General features: G+C 35.9%; 1 protein-coding gene across 1 annotated transcript; it reads right to left on the bottom strand.

Annotated features, from left to right (window-relative positions):
* Nucleotides 1-13,210: 13,210 nt before the first annotated feature.
* LOC101548098 (olfactory receptor 4C15-like) lies at nt 13,211-14,146 on the bottom strand. The gene has a single exon (XM_012935848.2). It carries the CDS (start codon nt 14,144-14,146, stop codon nt 13,211-13,213), a length of 936 nt encoding a protein of 311 aa, XP_012791302.2.
* Between the last annotated feature and the right edge of the window lie 5,386 nt (nt 14,147-19,532).

Raw genomic sequence — 19,532 nt, 5'->3', positions numbered from 1 at the left:
ACTGTGGACAACAGTTTTATCTTCAGCTGCCTTTAATACAAAAACGATCACAGATTTTATGATACTGGTGTATGCATTTGCTCTTCATTTAATATGCAGGAAACGGTAAGACTTACACTACAAATAAAATTTATTCTAAAAATGAAAAATATAAATGTAATATAAAATGAAATCCCCCAAACTCACAACGTTGATAAAAACCCTACCCAAACTGATTTTTGTTCAACTTCAATTCATTTAATCAATGCCAACACTATGACCTCTGTATCTTGCTACAATTGTCTCCAAGAGAACAAGAGTTTAAGTAAAATACAACATTGTTCCATGAGTCAAACATATATTGAAATGGAAAAAAATATCATTTTATCCTAGTGTCAAAAGAGAAGAGAATGCAATGAAATGAATAACAGTTAAGAACCAAGGCAACCAACAAAAGGGCAAGGCACTGCTTAATTGAGTTTCAAATAGAAAAGATAGTAAAAAAATGTAATGCTGTTAAAAAATCAGGCAATTCATTCACAAATATGAAATTAGTGTTCATGGCATAGTTTGACAAATATATTAGTATGATTAAATTAATCAAATAAGACTTTAATCACTATAATTAATTTGAATTAATTATTGCATTATTTTATTTCTCTGTTGATTACCATATGACATTGAAGAAACCCTTAGTCTTGGTGTCCTCTTCTAAACAGTGGTAACATATTTCAAACTGCCCAATCCACAAGTCAAATAATATTCTAATGCATATTTGTACTTAGTATGCATAAGTCAGAAAATATTGTTAAATATTGAAGCCATCATTTTTATTAAGCAGTGTATATAACAATGCACACATGACAATATAAATTAATATATTATATAATCTATAATATAAATCTCTTTTCCAGGTGATCAAGTTTGAATTTGGTTTAGGGACCACATTCAGCAGTGTTCAGCACTTAGATATTCGTGGCTCTGTGCCAGGACTCAATCCTGGGGGAACTCTCTAGCACTAGGTTGGATGCCTGGATATAACCAGTGTTGGCTGTGTTAAAGACATGCATCTTACCGGCTGTACTATCACCTGACTGAGAATGATATAAAGTGTTCTCAATTACATTATTAACCTAAAATTCATTTATTCCTTCCCCAAAGTATTCAAAGAAATATTCATAGTGCTTATGAATCATCTAATTTTCTACCTGGTAAAATGATTTTGCAGAGCTGAAACTAGCGTGCTTGTCCTGTGCTAAACACAAAATCTTGTGCTAAAGTTTTAAATATCACAAACATTCCACAAAGAATTTTATGGAACTCTAAACATGTTTCTATTCCCTTTGATCTATCACTGTCACTGAAGTCCCATTGTTCATAGATTTGCTCAAGTAGGCACCAGTAATATCTCCATTGTGAGACTTGTTGTTACTGTTTTTGCCATACTGAATACGCCACTGTAGCTTGCCAGGCTCTCCCGTACTGGCAGGATATTTTTGGTAGCTTGCCTGGCTCTCTGAGAGGGACCAAGGAATTGAAACTGGGTGGCCTGCATGCAAGGCAAACACCCTACCCGCTGTGCAAACATCACTGTAGGGAGAGATATTTTTGGATTCCTGTGGCATGAGAAATCCAGAAAGCAAAAGTACAGCTGAGACAAAGGCAAAGTGATGAATGTTACATTTTACTTAACTTGCTTTGAACTTGAAAATGAATATAAATATAGAAAATAGGTTTAAGCTTTTGAAATAACAATTATTTCAATCACTACACCAAAAGTTTTCCTTCTTGTACGAAATATTTATTGAGTGCTTAAAGCATCTCAAATGTTGTCTTATTGATGCTAAATGTTATTATGTCACTATGTTTTCCTTGAGTTTATAAAGATCATAATCCCTATTTAAAGTGAAATATTGAGACAGAAAGGTCATGTGAGTAGCCCAGTGTGCATTTAAGCTGTAGTATTTTATGTCTAACAACTTAATTTTAGAAACTAAAATTCTATTTAACTTGACGGTTGGATATTACCATCTATAATTTTAAGTCCCAATTTTCAATTTGAAATTCTACCTTAAAATAAAAAAGTGTAATTATGAATCCTACCATGTTTCAGTCTATTGAATGCTCTCGTCCTGGCAATCTCTACTTTTCGATGAACTGACCAACAAGTAACTGTTGGGTCCACATCTTATTTCTTCATCAGAGAGATGGGCGAAGAGCCACTCTAGTTGAAGATGCAGAGAATGTTGCCTACTGCTTGTGCTGCACTGTGTTGAACATGGTTTGGGGAAGGAGGGAATAAGAAATCAAAGCTTCCTTTTCAATTGATTTCCCACTGGAATTGAGGGATGTTTCCCTGAGACATCATGGACCTATAGAATTGCATCTCAATTATCCCCAAGGTTAGGAATTTCCCACCTGTATGATCTCAAGGACTTTTAATCATTTTGGTTTAAGTGTTGGCAAAATCTTTTGTCCCTGAGCAATTATATTTTTAAAGCATATAGGTATCTGTGCTTGTGTTTCTATTTGAAGATGCTTTTATTACCTTCTGAAATAAAATATTTGTGACATGGAGATGTAATATAGTTTTTGTGGTAAAGGATAAAACTTCTATGTGCTCATAAAAATCATAGGGTAGTATTCTGAGATAAGGCTCCGTAATCAATCTGTAAGTGAAATATAGCTACTAGTATGCCATCTCATGTTTATTTTGTAATAATATAGGCTAGACATTTTGATAAGGAGTATGTATTTAATTAATAACCTCTATTATTCTTTGTTTATGATTTTCATACTGCAGAACGTTAAAAATGTGATATACTTTTATTGGACAATAAAACATTTTTCCTCTCAATGCTTTATAATGTAATTTATCTGATATTTATTCCCAGTTAAATGTGGTAGAATTACAGTTAAATGCACAGTTTTAAAGTAAACTGTTACTTTATAGTATAATTTAAAGTCTGGGAACCTGACCAACCCATTTTTTAAAAATTTGTTTCCAAGAATTATTTTTCTGTTTTAACTATGATGGCCATTTATTTGCCTGACTATTATTTAGGATACATGAGATTATATTTTTGTTTTTGGTCTTTTGCCCACAGCCAGATGTTCAGAGTTTAATAATGACTGAAATTAGCAATCACTCAAGAATAAAATGAGGAAGTTATACTTTATTTATTTTAACATAAATACTACAAACATTACTAATCCAATTGTCCATTCACCTAAATAAAACTAATCTTCAAATAAAACATAAGGATTATTCCAAATATTAGTTTGGACTAAAGAAATAGAGATGGTATATTAAACTCCAGCTCCAAATGGTAAGATTTTAATGTCTTAAAATTGTAAAGACTAAATTGATCATTACAAAACTTAAATGCACTTAGTTCCTACAGAGAAATAGAATGAAAATCATTGTTTTCTTTCAGAAGAGGGATGGTAAATCAGAGTTCTATAGTTCCTTTTAAATATTTCTTGTCTATTGCCTACAGTTCATTTATAATTTACATATTTCATATGAATGAGGTTTCAAATTTGTTTTTCTTCGCCTGATGGATTTTCCTACTGCGGTATCCTGCAGTTCCCTTCAATCTACTGAAAGGAAAAAAATTTTTTTCTTTTTCTTTCTGATATTTTATCAATAGGTACTTGACAACATTTGATTACATTTAATATTCAAACACTAATCCCACCACCATTACACCTTCCCATCAGCATGTTTCAAATTTTTCAATTCTGAACTCCAATGCCTGTCCAATTGCAGAACAAAAATGATACATACTGTATTGTTCGTTATTAAAAAAAAAAACGCTGAAAATGCTACACGAAAGGATTCTTAGAGGAAAGAGAATGAAAATTGTTCTCTTTTGACAGGGACAATTAAGACGTTATATAAGAGATCATTAACATGTTTTTAAAGGTTGAGTCTTGTGTGCTTTTATATCTGTAATGTACTCACACACACACACTCACACACATATATATGTGTGTATGTATATAAGGACTGAGCAATAGCACAGCAGGTAGGGCGTTTGCCTTGCATGCAGCCCACCTGGGTTCTATTCCTCCATCCCTCTCGGAGAATCTGGCAAGCTACTGCGAAAATCCCACCCACAAGGTAGAGCCTGATAAGCTACACATGGCATATTGGAATGCTAAAAACAGTAACAAGTCTCAGAATGAAGAAGTTAATGGTGCCCGCTGGAGCAAATTGATGAACAATGGGACAACAGTGCTACACTGCTATATATATGTATTATCTCTAAGATTGGTTGCCTACTACTTTGAACCCCATCAAATATCTTGTGGTACTTATAGAGTACACACTACCCAGCCACCGGCATGCCGCTCTCTGGACACTCGGGCCGAAATTCATGGACGAGTGAAGTCACACAGAACCAGGTAAGCAGAACTTTTCAACCTTGGACTACAGGCTCAACCAGACCCAGAAACAAGATCATCTGTCTGCTTCCTCCAATCTCTGGCACCTTTGGGAGGGGTCTAATCCAGATGCCCACCCTATTGAAGTCAGATAAATACCCCAATGCCAAACCCCCACTACTTCCACTACCCAGCCACCGCCATGCTCCAGGCCGCTCTCCTGACATACCCTAAGACACTTAATACCTATTTTTCATAATTCATGCACAATATTTGACGGTGTTCAAATATAGTGTGAACCATTCGAATACCTCTAACGGCAATTGGAGGCTGCCCTAAAAGCCTCCACCCTCTTTGAGAACCCAGAAAACTGCCTAGAGTACCCTGCCCGCATGGCAGAGCCTAGCAAGCTACCCGTGGCATATTCGATATGCCTAAAACAGTAACAACAATGGACCTCACTCGTCTGACACCGAAAGAGCCTTCAATATGGCAGAGTCAAGAAAGATGAGCAAGGAGAGCCTGAAAAAATCTCGGGGATGGACTAGACTGCCAAAACAAAGATAGACTAAAATGACTGTCTTTACTTTCAATGCAGCTATGCTGGAATCGGTAGCATCCATCCAGGACCTGATGGTGCAAGCGTAGAAGATCAAGTACAACATCATTGGTCTGACTGAACAAGAAGACATCAATCACAACACGCAATTTTTGACACTGGAGAAGAACTGTTCCTCAGAACATGAGGCAACAGAGGTGTTGATGGCATTGGTGTCCTTATCAATAAGAACTTGGCCATGAGCATTAATTCATTCAAAGGCCTAATAATCCAAATCAGATGTTTACGCTTGATAGACGTGGCTCACTGCCTGCAGTTTCTATCTTCATCATCTACAAACCAACATCCAACTATGATGAAGAAGAAATTGAGAAGTTCTACATGGAGCTAGAGAAGTTCTTTAAAGAAGATCACATCTTCTACAAGATCATTGTTGGTGACTTTCATGCCAAGATAGGACTGAGAAAGTTGCCCGAAGAAACTCATATTGGGACCTATGGCCTAAAATGGAACAGATCTGGTGACGGACTGTCTGAGTTCATCATGTCGACCAAAACCATCCATGATAACTCACTTTTCCTGAAGGCTGAATCTAAAAGCTGGGCATGAGATTCTCCCGATGAAATTGACCACATCATATTCAATCGAAGGTTTTGCCTGACTGATGTGGCTGTTTTCCAAAATTTCAAAGGGGCTCATACCACCGTCTCCTTCGTGCAAAATTCTACTTCACACAGAGGGGAGAAATGTCTGCAAAGTTTAAGTTTAAGAAGAGAACTCCCAGAATGACCACCAACGGAGAGCTCTTTGCCAGTATTGCAGCAATATGGGAAGACGCCATCCTTGGCAACATCAACAAGGAATATGATCAACTGTTTCAGCACCTCCATGGTTGCACAAAGAATGCCGAGACGAGAAAGCCACAGATAGATGCCTATCTTCAGAAACTCTGGAGCTCATTTGCAAGCCTCAGGCAACTGAAGTCAAGAGACACAAATCCTCAAAGCTATCACGGTAATAATACATGATCTGCAATTATAGAAATAAATAATGGACATTGTGCTAGCTTTATCATAGTATCTACAATTTGATTAATTCATATTAAAATGTAATTTGTGTCTCCGTCATTATTTAGATACATAATCACATACTTGATCTAGAGTGAAATATCACACAAAAATATAACGGTGACAGTCAGGAGAAGATTTATCTACTTAAAAATAACTAGCTAGTTTTTCAGTACTTCATGTATCATGGATCTAATTCAACCATTTATTTGGAATCCTCATTTATTAAAAGGAGCAATGAGGCCCAGGTCAGAGAATTAAGTTGAAATGTTATATTGAGGAATGATAAAGCCAAATATAAAAATTTCTAGATCACTGAAGTTAAGAGACCCAAACTTTAACAACCAAACTTAGAAAGGTGCCTGTTGGAAGGGCAGGCTGCAGGGCTGGGAGTGATAAGGGAGGGAACATAGGAAAATTGGTGGAGGAAAGTTAAAACTGGTGATAGTATCAGAGCTGCAATATTGTATTTCTAAAACTCAACTATAAATAATTTTGTAAATAATGGTGCTTTAATTTAAAAATAAAATAAAATAACAAATGAAATAAAAAGAAAAACATAATGAAATAAAAATATAGATAAAACAAAAAATAAGAAATGTGCACAGTAATTATAATATTTACTTAACCTAAAAACATAAAACTATTTTTCTAAAAAATATATACTTTGAAATTTTAATCACACCCAAGTAAATTGAGTTTGATTTAAAAATACATTTTGAAGTATGTTTATTGCAGCACTGTTGACAATATCCAGAATTTGAAAACAACCCAAGTGTCCAAGAATCTATGACTTATTAAAGAAACTTTGGTACATCTAGACTTGTGATCTATGAACCTATAAAATTTCCTCTCTTTCCACTTCAGTTGGGAATTTCCTAGCAGTATGGTTTTCTAAGATGGAGAATTTTGGTTTTGATGAACTTGTATGCTCTTAATTAAATTTTCTTGTTATTCTTTGCACACTTTTTAAGTATTCTTGATTTTATAGTTGAGATTTATCTCATTCCCTGCATATCCTCCAGGAAGAAAAGACTGGGTGCCAAGGGATGGAATATAGTGTCTTTTTGCGACATAAGTGTGCCTTCTGTGTACTTATCGACTCTCCAGACTGAGTTCTTACGTCAGCATAAGCAGGTGACAATAAAAAACATTGAAATATATCGGAAGCACATGTTATTAAAATAACAATTGTTATATTTAAGCACATGCAAGAATGTGTTGAGGTGCTGGAGTGATAGCACAGCGGGTAGGGCATTTGCCTTGCACGCAGCTGACCAGAACTTTATTCCCAGCATCCCATATGGTCCCCAGAGCACTGCCAAGAGTAATTCTGAGTTCAGAGCCAGGAGTAACTCCTGTGCATTGCCAGGTGTGACTTTCTCCCCCCCAAAAAAATAACGTGTTCATTTATTGTTTATTTTCTACTATTCCCTGTTTGTTTTTAATACCAGGACCGCACTTGATAGTGCTCAGGGTTCATTTCTGGTTCTGTACTCATCTGTACTCAGGGATCTATCTTGCCTGGATTCCTGCCTCCTGTACTGTCTCTGTAGCCCATGCTCTGTGTTCTTGACACTGACACTGTTCTTGACACTGATATCCCACAACATTAAATTTAAGGCATAATTTTTTTTTTAGAAATAAGAATTTTGTTTTATCAATTTTGGGAAAAAAAGACACGAGGTCAATTTATTCTTATGGAAAGTAGAGTGTGATTAGAATCTAAATCAGGGGGCTGGAGCGATAGCACAGTGAGTAAGGCATTTGCCTGACACTCAGCCGACCAGGGTTCGATTTTCAGCAGCCCATATGGTCCCTGAGCACCGCCAGGAGTAATTCCTGAGTGCAAGGCCAGGAGTAACCCCTGTGCATCGCCGGGTATGACCCAAAAAGCAAAAATAAATAAATAAATATTTTTTAAAAAATAAATAAAATCTAAAGCAGGCTCTCTGCCCAGAAGAATCCTGGAGCTGCCCCACACAAACAGTCCTCTGCTCCTAAAAGACCATGATCCCGAAGGCCTACTAACTACTTTCAGCACCCAGCGGCTTCTTACAGAAATGCCTCTAGACTGTGAACTGACCTACGACCCCATGCTGCCCTGGGAGGGAAAGGTTCTTCTCACTCAGCCTTTTCTCCCCGTGGCAGTGGCACCAGCCACAGTGCGGCGGCCGCCATCTTATAGAGCCCACTTAGCGGAGTTAAAGCTTGCAGTAACGCAACTTCTGGCAGAAATTTCTCTGGACTTAATTACTAAAATACCAAAAATCCAAAACCGCACATCCGCAACAGCAGCCGCACAACCTCATATACTCTTCATTCTCAGCAATAGAAAACAAATTATCTAATGATGCCTTTTCATCAGGTCTGATTGTTGGGGAGAAATTCCAAATGATATTAGTAAGTTTTCTGTTGAAATATTGAATGTAATCAAAGTATATATAGATTAAAGTGAAGATCATTAGCCAAACAAGTTGGGGGTTGGTGGGATGGGAGGTATCCTGGGGTTCTTGGTGGTGGACCACGTTCACTGGTGAATGGTTGGGGGTTTGATCATTGTATGATTGAGACTGTAACCTGAAATCTTTGTACCTTTTTTCACGGCGATTCAATAAAAAACTTAAAATTAAAATTAAAAATATAGTAAAATAAAAATAAATTCTAAATCAAAACTTGGCCATCTTATTTCACCTAGTACCATCAGAAAATGGCTTTCCTAGAGAGATGATAAGTCCTTATATTTTAATTTACCAATATATTGTTTATACAAATCCCAATAGAAGATGGAGAGTTGTAATAATTCTGACAAAGGCCAAAATATTTTGCTTTTCTGACCTAAGCAATTAGGTACAAGTATGATTTCTCTTTATTTGAAATTTCTCATAAGTTAGCACTGAGAATATTCCTGATACAGGAAACATTTATGAAGATGACAGTTGAAAAATAAGACTAAGTAGCAGAGCTTCGGCTGCTAATTCTGAAATGCTGACTCAAAATGAACACCACACCAAGCTCTTTTCTATGACCTGTGTTTCTAAATTTTTTTTCCTGATAGAGGATATTGGCAGAATAATAATTTAATCATTTTAGAAGACAATATGTAAATGTCATGATTTCATCTCTCCTAACAGCTGCACAGAATAACATGGGAGATGTGTGCCGAAAGTAGATAATGGAACGAGCATGATGACCTCTCAGTGTCTGTGTTCAAAGCCATGGTGCCCAAAAGTAGAAAGTATGGGGAATATTGTCTTCCATAAAGGCAGGGGGAAGGTGGAAAATGGGGGGGTATATCGGGGATATTGGTGGTAGGGAATGTGCACTGGTGGAGGGATGGGTGTTAGATCATTGTGTGATTGAAACCCAAATATAAAAGCTTGTAACTATCTCACAGTGATTGAATAAAATTTAGAAAAAAAGCAGATTGTATGTCATGAGTAATATAATAAGTGTATAGGTTCTACAAACACAGGAAATATAGCAAAGTTCAGTGTTAACTATAAGCAAATGTTTGTGTAAAATTACTGAACCATCTACATATTCACACCTGGTGAATGCCCACATATAATTTTTAAAGTTTTAATTCCTTTCTGATTTGAACTTTTTTGTTGTCAGTGTTAGCTGTAATTTGAGGTTTTAAAGAACAGCATTTCTTGAATACAACCCTTTATTCCTGTACCAAAGTGTAACTCCTTGTTCATTTACAACAGTTACCTATTTTCTTTCACTCTGACTATTGCTGTGTTACCACTCTCTGTGCCAGATTTTATCTTCTGCTTATAGTGTCCTTCCTGTTGAAGGGATTAGTACATTTCTGATTTTTTTTGAGATCTGAGTTCAGATATCACCTCTTGAAAACCCCCTCTGCTTCTTCCTGGTGTTTTTCACTTCTGTGTTCTTCAATGTGCAACTAGTGCAACAATGATAGAGACAAAGTCAGGCCTCCTAGATCGGTAAGAGAATTGTCTCTGTCTCATTTCAGCTACTATCTGTACTTTTCCCAAATTACATTTCATTCATTTTTAAAGTTCCCTTCTAGGTAGTGTCATCTTTAAACATGAGCAACGTCAGCCGTTTTACTGTTCCTTTAAGACACAAAACAGAATATTCTTAATGCCTCTTTAATAGAACTTTCACATTGAGATATTTCAAAAACTGTGTATTCAGTACAATTTCCATTTTTTAACTATGATTGGCATTGTGTAATTTTTTTCATGTAGGCATGCTCAGAGTAAGCCCCAACTTACAGTGTTATTAGTATTATTGCATGAGTATAAACCCAGAATTTTTGATACTGTCCTGACATCTGGAGAGAAACAAACTTTACCTCTTAACTACTCAGTAATAAAACTTTTCCTTTAGTAAACCAAATGCTGTGTCTAATTTCATAAGTAGCAATAATGGAAGAAGGTTCAACTAATAAAAATGATACCAATTTTATGCAATTCTATCAAAAATATAACTAAGTAGACAAATGCACTTCCTCTGGTTGTTTTTATTGCTTTTCTCTTTAGGTAAGAAAGTTTCTACAAAGAACCAGAGAAATAGTACAGCAAGTAGGGATCCTGTCACAGAAGCAGCTGACCCCATTTCAATAAATTCCTAGTATATGGTTCAATATGGTCCCCTCAAGTTTCACTAGGAATAATTTCTGAGTGCAAATCCAGAAGTAAACCATAAGTGTTGCCATGTGAGCCCCTCAAACAACAAAAAATCATCTGGAGAAATACTAATCACTGTATAAAGTGTATATAATTTGATCGACAGTTCCTAATGTTTTTTAGTTTAAGTAGTGATCAGGAAGATTGACCAGAAATTTTTCTATTCATCTTGAATTCTAACTCTATGCTTAAAATCTGTTTAGTACTTTATAAAAATTTTCTCTATATCATTTGTTTTATATTCCTAAACTTTGAATTTCAGTTTGATATATATCTAGAATAGTGATGTGGTTTACTATGAAGTAGGGCCCATGTACACCATGTCTAAGAGTAATGTTAATTGCACTATAGCCCTCTTTAGTCACAATGCATTAATTTGATATTATAACAAATCTAAAAAATTGTTATAGGTTTTATTATTGTCATTATTTTAATAAGGTGTTAATAATAACCGTTTTTAGATAAATTTTGTTAAACATAGATGTTTAAATCCCTATTTAGTTAAACATAGATGTTTAGATATGCATATGTTGCTCAAATAATGATAATGTCCAAAATATTCTCCTTATTTCAATGAATAATGCCAACTCTTTATGTTAAATAGAGGAAAGAAAATCCACTTTGTGTGTTTGCAAAACCGTAATTCTGATGATGCTTTTCTCTTTTACACGTATCTGACTGTAAATCAGAGAGTTGAGTGAGGGTAGCCCTTGAATAAAATACACTGCTACTTTTTCATTTTGAGAATAAATGTATCGGAATACACATCAATAAAGAACAAGATGAGAGCAATAATGTGAGGGGTGCTTATGGAAAGGATTCACACTACTTCTTTCTCCACAAGCTTACTGACAGTATGAAAGCTGAATTATTATACAGAAGAGACAGGATTATGGGACCTGGAGGTCATACCCCCAAACTGCCTCTGGCTGCTGTATATGCTCCTTAATGACCTTGATCTGGAGTCACACCAAATCATCTCCGAACAGAGCATCTCTCTGCAGAGATTTCTACAAACACTAGTTATAGGAGAAGTTGGCCGAACTTGTGGCCACACAACATCTTATGCTATTCATAAGAAGCAATACAAAAGAGAGTATGGGGGAGAGTGGCTGCAATAGAGGCTGGATGGAGGGGTGGGATGGGGGGATACTTGGGTTCTTGGTGGTGAAAATGTGCACTGGTGGAGGTTTGGGTGATCAATCATTGTATGACTAAAACTCAAACAGGGAAGTTTTGTAATTATATCATAGTGATTCAAAAACTAATAATAATAAAAAGAATAAAATTAAATTAACATACTGAATAAAAAAGGAATGTGGAGTTCATGCCCAACTCAATCAGTTTAATCAATGACTAAATAAATAGCAGTATCTGACATCTTATAGCCTAGTTCTTTCTCTCAGAAAACTTGGCAAGATATGGAGAGCATTCTGCCACAAGGCAGAGCCTGGCAAGCTCTCCAGGGTGTATTCATTATGCCAAATACAGTAACAATGATGGATCTCATTCCCCTGACACTGAAAGAGCCTCCATTGTGGCACCACTGGGAAGAACTAGTAAAGAGAATCTGCTCAGATCTCAGAGCTAGGAAAAATGGAAACGTTACTGGTGCCCACTTCATTAATCATGATCAATGGGATTACAGTAATACAGTGATGCTTCCACATTAAAAAAAGCAGGATGAGGAAACTCACCATGCCATAGACCCTATAAATTCACCATGTTTAGACCGTTTAATAATGACCTAAATGTTACACAAGATTATTTCAACAAAGCTTTCTTATCACACAAAGGGAACTTCGGGTAATAATGAATTCATAGAAACATTACTACTTTAAAAAAAAAAGTATTACTGGGATGAAGCTATAGCACAGCGGGTAGGACATTTGCCTTGCTCGCAGCTGACGCAGATTCGATTCCCAGCATCCCATATGGTCCCCAGAGCACTGCCAGGTGTGATTCCTAAGTGCAGAGCCAGGAGTAGCCCCTGCGCATTGCCAGGTGTAACCCAAAAGTCAAAAATATATATAGTATTATTTTACATTCTTAGTCTGAAATCACACCAAACTGTAGATAAAATCTGACTCTGAATATTTCTGTGTGACAGAAACGTACACCTAAACATATCAAAGATAATGAGTATATAGATAGATAAAAATACATTTATGTGTGAATTAAACTCACTCACACGGCAATAAAGCTCGTCATTTACAGTTAATATAGAACATGCAGAACTAAAATCAATACATCTGCAAAGAAATTGGGAACGTGGTGCCTGCCAAGAAGATTTGCTGTCTCAGAAGTCTAATGTTTCTTTCTAATTTCAAGAAAAAGTATAATTGGCGTTTCAAAATATATTAATGCCTAAAATCAATTGGCAACTTTTTGGGGAACATTTTAATTTATTATTTTATTATACATTTGTGTGATTTGGGAGAAGGGGCAGAAACGTACATGAGAGTTCTGAGGTTTTACTCCTCACTTTGTGCTCAGAGATCACTCTGATGTAATAAAGTTACATCTAACCTTTATTTTCAAACACTAAGACTTTATTTTTCAACAGAAACAATCATTAACCGGCTGCACAGTTTGCTAATGGCATTTTTCACCTCCTTATTTCTGAAAGCATAAATCAAAGGATTGAGTAAAGGAGTTAGCATAGTGCAGAATATTTCCACGATTTTGTCAATGGAATAAGAAACTGGAGGCCGGTCATACTCAAATATACATGGAATAAAGAACAAAACCACAACAGCAATATGAGACCCACAGGTGGAGAGGGCTTTCCTCTGTCCTTCAGCGCTGTGGTTTCTCAGGGAGAACAAGATGACACTATAGGACACAAGCAACATGAAGAAGATTAAGATGCAAAAGAATCCGCTGTTGGCCACTACCATAAGGCCAAAGGCATAAGTATCAGTGCACGCAAGCTCCAATAAGGGGTACAATTCACAAATAAAGTGATCAATAACATTGGGACCACAGAAAGGAAGTTGTAAAGTAAAGAGAAGCTGTATAATGGAATGCAGAAAGCCCCCTGCCCAGGCTACTCCAATCAGAAAGCCACAGAGCCTTGGGTTCATGATAGAAGTGTACTGCAAGGGTTTGCAGATGGCCACATACCTGTCATAGGCCATGGATGTGAGGACAATCATCTCTGCTCCAGAAAAGAAGTGTTGAGCAAAGATCTGCATCATACAACCTTCATAGGAGATGGTTTTCTTTTCATAGAGACAGTCTATGATCATTTTAGGGCCAATAGCTGAGATAAAACATGCATCCAGAAATGATAGAAAAACCAGAAAAAAATACATTGGGGAGCCCACGAGTGCTGGATTGCTGATGATGGCTGCCACAATCAGCAGGTTGCCACAGATAGTTGCAATATAGACTAAAAGAAATATAACAAATGCAATTTTCTGAACATCTGGATTCTGTGAAATCCCCAGGAGAACAAACTCAGTGACGAGGCTTTGATTATGCATGTTTTTCCATAAAACACTCACAGCTGCCACACTGACCATCACAGCCTGCAAAAAAAATGACAAGGTTACATCAGATAAGTTTATTATCATAGCCACTCAAAATTTGTTCTTCCATGTGGTTCTTTTGATTCTGTCCTTCTTGATATTTGAAACAAAGAAACAAGAAAAACCAGAATGTTCTGAAAAAAAATAGAGTAAGATCTGACGAAGTTCACTTTTTAAGACATGAAATAGTGCTAGATAGAGAGCCTCTCTAGAGGAACAAACCCAAATGTGACAGGATTCGGAGCCTATTTTTTTCCAGTTGCCAAATAGATTACATAGTCAGGGTTTCTTAGAGAAAGTTGTTAAAAGAGACTTTGAACTCTCATCTTATTTCTGAGGAATCAGGACATCAATTTACTTGTCATGTTGAGCATCACCTTGCAATAATAGGCATACAGATGTGAGATGTCCCTGAACAGAAGATTGTTTTATCCACAGAGGGAAAAAAAATGTCAGTGACACTTTAAAATCACAGCTCTTCACAACAATTTCTGTTTAAGTCTGAAGTGATAGGACTTTTAAGATAAATTAGTTTGGCCATATAAGAGGGAAATTCTATGAAAAATATTGAGTTCTATAAATATACAAAACACATTACAAAATGGTGAGAACTCACAATCCCGCAGAAGCCATACACTGGCTATGCAGCAGGCCAGGAATCCCTCCTTCGGCTTCAAGGCTGTTATAAAAAGTTCCGTAAGAAAGAGTTTGACCTTCTGGGATCCACAGAACCCACAGAAGCTTGAAGTCCCTTCTTTAGTTACACACTACGTCTTTACTCCTGCATATTCCAAGGGGACCAATGGGACATTTTCACCGAACTTTGGCTGGAGTGGTTTGGCATCCTCCAGCCATACCACTCTAAGTCTACCTTTAGCTGGATATTACACTTGATCTCCTATTTCCACACAAAAAAAAAAATGAATAAAGGTAACCGTGGTAGTAAGAATTCCTAGACCCCTAAACTACAGCTGAAGTAGTGACATGGCCAATGACACTAAACTCTTCCTGAAATCCTTGCACAAAATTCTATACAACTGCTGAGTGACAATCAAAAATGTTGGAATAGTTCCAACAGGGAAGTAACTCTCTAGGATAACTGAGTTTATTAATTCTCTGGCTACACTAGAGAGTGCCCTGGCAGGAGATCACAGGTGATGAATTAGAAAGACTCAAATATTTCTACCTGAAAAAGACACAATGAGTAAGCAGCATAGAAATACCACCACACTTTGGGAATGAAGATAGTAGCCTGGACAACTCAGTCAGAAATAGAAACTCTCGGATAAGGATTATAGCTAGAACATATTGATGATCTTTAATGAGCTCAAAGAAACAGTGGTGCAAGACTAAGGAAGCATGAAAACAGACATTTGAATCTACACAGAAGTGACAGAAAGAAAGAGATTACAGAACATGAAAACTCAGTGGAAGGCCTTGTCATCAATTACTATTGATAAAATTGAAAGAGTGATCAACCTGTTCCTGGCCCCACAAAAAAGTCCAGTCCTAGATACATTCGCTAGCAAGTTTTTCCTTACCTTAATTTATGTAAATTTATTTATTTATTATTTAATATTAACAAATCATCAAATGTCCAAACAGATCTAGAATTAAAATTAATTAGATAACAAAGCTCCAATATCAAAATCAAATTTTAAAAAACAATTTTTATGTGAAAATTATTATGTCTTAAAATGGAATTGATAAGTCCCTGAATAAAGGTTTACTAAGCTGTTTGATGCTAGTTCAGTCTTCTATGTAACATATTTTTGGTTTTTGAGTTTAGTTGGTTCCAATGTTACTTGCAATCAAATTTGCAGTGTTCCTACTTGAATTTCACTACAATCCATTAAAAAAGACTTACTCCCAATTCTTTCCAGGCTCTTTCAGAAAGTTGTAGAAGCAGGAATTCTCCCAGTTTCAATGAGGCAAACAAAAGCCTGGCATCAAAAGCAGAGAGAGATATCAACAAATGGAAAGCTGTATCTCTGATGAACATAAATGCAAAGACTCTCAACAAAATATTAGCCAAAAAATACAAAGTATTTCAGAAAGATCATTCACCATGATCAAATAAGATTCATGGTTTAATATACTCAAATCAATCAACATAATAACCCACATTAATATAAGAAAAAGATAGTCATCTAGTAATATCAATAGATGCAGAGAAAACATTCAAAAAGACGCAAACCCATTCATGATGTGAACTCAATAAAGTGGAAGGTGAAAGAATTTTCAATATAGTTAAAGCCAATTACCACAATTTAACAGCAAATATTGTACACAGTGCTGAAAAATTGAAAACCTTCCCTCTAGAGTCAGTCACAAGACAACGATGTATTCTCTCATCACTACTATTTAATTTCGTTCCGGAAGTCCAAGCCATAGCAATTAGGCAAGAAAGAGATAGTAAAGACATTTACTATCAGACTAGAAAAGATGTCAGACTCAGTGTTTGCGGAGACATGAAACTACACTTTGAAAATGCTAAAGACTCTATAAAGTAATACCTAGAAAAAGTATATTTATCCCCTTGAGTAGCAGACTACATAATCGATGGACAAACTCTCGCCTTTCTTACATGCAAATAATAAAGCAATTGAGAGACAAGTTAAAAAATTAATCCCATTCAGCATTTGTTCCTCGGAAAATCTAGTACCTGGGAATCAACTTAACAAAAGAGGTTAAGACTTACTTAGAATAAAACTATCTTATTATAAAATGAAAGAAAAAGTCACAAGGAAATATAAACATCCCCTCTTCATGGATAGGAAGTATCAATATTTGTCAAAGTGGCATTCTTCCCAGAACACTGTAGATGCAATGTAGTCTAAAAAAATACTCATGAAACTTTTCAAGACATTTAAAACATATTTTAATTTATAATCTATGTTTGGACTGGAGTGATAGCATGCGGCCGACCTCGGTTTGATTCCTCCATCTCTGTCAGAGAGCCTGGCAAGCTACCTTTGGTATCCCACCCGCACAGCAGAGCCTGGCAAGCTACCTGGAGCATAAAGGATATGTCAAAAACAGTCACAAGTCTCAAAATGGAGACACTCTGGCAAATTGATGAACAAATGGATGACAGTGGTACAGTGCAGTGCTATAATCTATGTTTATAGATTAAACATGCCTGAAATTCACAGGGAATAATGAGTCCCCTTAATAAACCTAAGAAATCTTATGTAAAAAGAATATAGCAGACTTCATTTTCCCCAACTTCAAACTGTGTGATTAAGCTATATTCATCAAAACAAAGGACAGACACTCAGGTCAATGTTGCAGAATTGAACGTCCAGAGACTGATCCTCTGGTGTAAGGGACATTTAATGTTTATAAAAAGAGGGGTTGGAGACATAAAGTGGAGCAAAAAAAAAAGTCTCTTTAGGAAATGGTATTGGAACAACTTTGATCACACTGTGTACAAAGTCAAATCAAAGCAGATTAAAGACCTTGATATCCAAACTTCCCCTTCAATTACATTGAAGAAAATATAGGTGGAACATTTTGGCATGGAAGCAGATGCTATCTTAAATGATTTAATACCATTGGCCAAGTAAGCAGAATCAAATTTAAACAAATGTGACCATCAAACTAAGAAGCTTCTGCACCACAAAAGAAACAAGGACAAGAATAAGAAGACAACCAACAAATATAAAAAAAATATTTTCCAAGTAGTCATTAGACAGATGACTAATATCACAATATAAAAAGCTCTGTTTGAATTTTACAAGACCAAAGAAAAATGACACGAGAAAATAGAATAGATGCATACAAACAGTAATTCTCAATGGAGACATATAGATGGCCAAAAAGTATAGGTATATATGTATATATGTCACTTATGATCAGGAAAATACCAATAAAAAACAAAAATGGTATGTCATCTCAGACCAGTGAAACTGTAACAAAGAAACAAAAACAACCAATAATATTGTAGATGTGAGGTAAAAATTTACTGTTAGTAGAAACATTTCTGGTCCAGCATTTTAGGACAATCAGCAGACATTCTTTAAAAAACAAGGGATCAGACTATTATATGAAACAGCAACTCCCCTTCTTGATAGCAACCCCAATACCAATATATATATATATATACATATATATTAAGAACATTTGCACTCCTATATTCGTTCATTGCAGACAAATTCACAATAATCAACTTCTGGAAACAACTCCCTGTCCAAGATCAGATGACTAGATTAACAAATCATAGTACGTAAACATAATGGAATTATAAGAAATGATGAAGTCATGATATTTGCTGGTACATGATGGATCTGGAGGGTGTCATGTTGACTGAAGTAAATTGAAAGGAAAAGGACTTACTCAATTATTTCTCTTATATACAGGATATAAAGAAGCACTATAGGGGTATAAAAAATACTCAATGGAAAAAAATGGGAATCGATCTTTGGTAGTGGGCCACCAACAGAGAAAGCAAGTGGAAGGGACAGAGAGGAATTATCTAGGAAGGGGCTGACACTGGGGAACTGGTGGGAAGGAAGTGGACATGGCAGGTGGGATGAAGGGAAGGTTGGTGAGGGTTGTGTTATGCATGAAATCTTATCATGAAAGGTTATAAGCCGTGGTACCTCAAATTAAATTAAATTAAAACAAAATCTTTGCATGAATTACATACTGTTTAATTTAAAACTTAAAATAAACCTATTTAAAATAATACTACTATAAAGTGCTGTCCGCATTCGTAAGTTCAATAATAGCATAATAATAATTATCGAAGCATTATTGCCTAGTAAACTACCAATGCTATATCTTGTATACATATTTAACTCTGGAAAATTATCACTTAAAGTTTTATTTCAAACAAATAATAGATGTTGATCTGGAATTTAAACCTAGACCTTTGCATTCTTTACATAGCCAGTTCTTGCCTATTGGATCAACCCAGACAGGAACAAGAATCCTTCTTTGCCAGCAAGAAAATCAGAGAGTGAATGACTGTTCTGTTTCTAATCCACATATAGAGATTAAAGATGTAGCAAAACTACAAAGTAAGAAATACAGAAACATGCTGAATATAGCTGAATCTTGAGTTTTTACTCACTACTTATTAATTACATGTAAGATGTCCTCCATTTTTTTAGTACAACTTCCTAATATATAACTATTTGAAATTTACTCTCTTACAAAGTACATGCTTTCAGCAACTATCTGAATGTATCAACAGATTATGTCAAGAATGATTTCCAGTGGCTGCAGCAATAGCACAGCGGGTAGGGTGTTTGCCCTGCATGCAGCCAACCCGGGTTCGATTCCCAGCATCTCCTATGGTCCCCTCAGCACCGCCAGGGATAATTCCTGAGTGCAG

This window comes from Sorex araneus, chromosome 6, assembly GCF_027595985.1.
Source record: "Sorex araneus isolate mSorAra2 chromosome 6, mSorAra2.pri, whole genome shotgun sequence".
NCBI lineage: Eukaryota > Metazoa > Chordata > Mammalia > Eulipotyphla > Soricidae > Sorex > Sorex araneus.
Note: the sequence above shows the minus strand (reverse complement) of the source record. Positions and strands in the feature narration are given on the sequence as shown.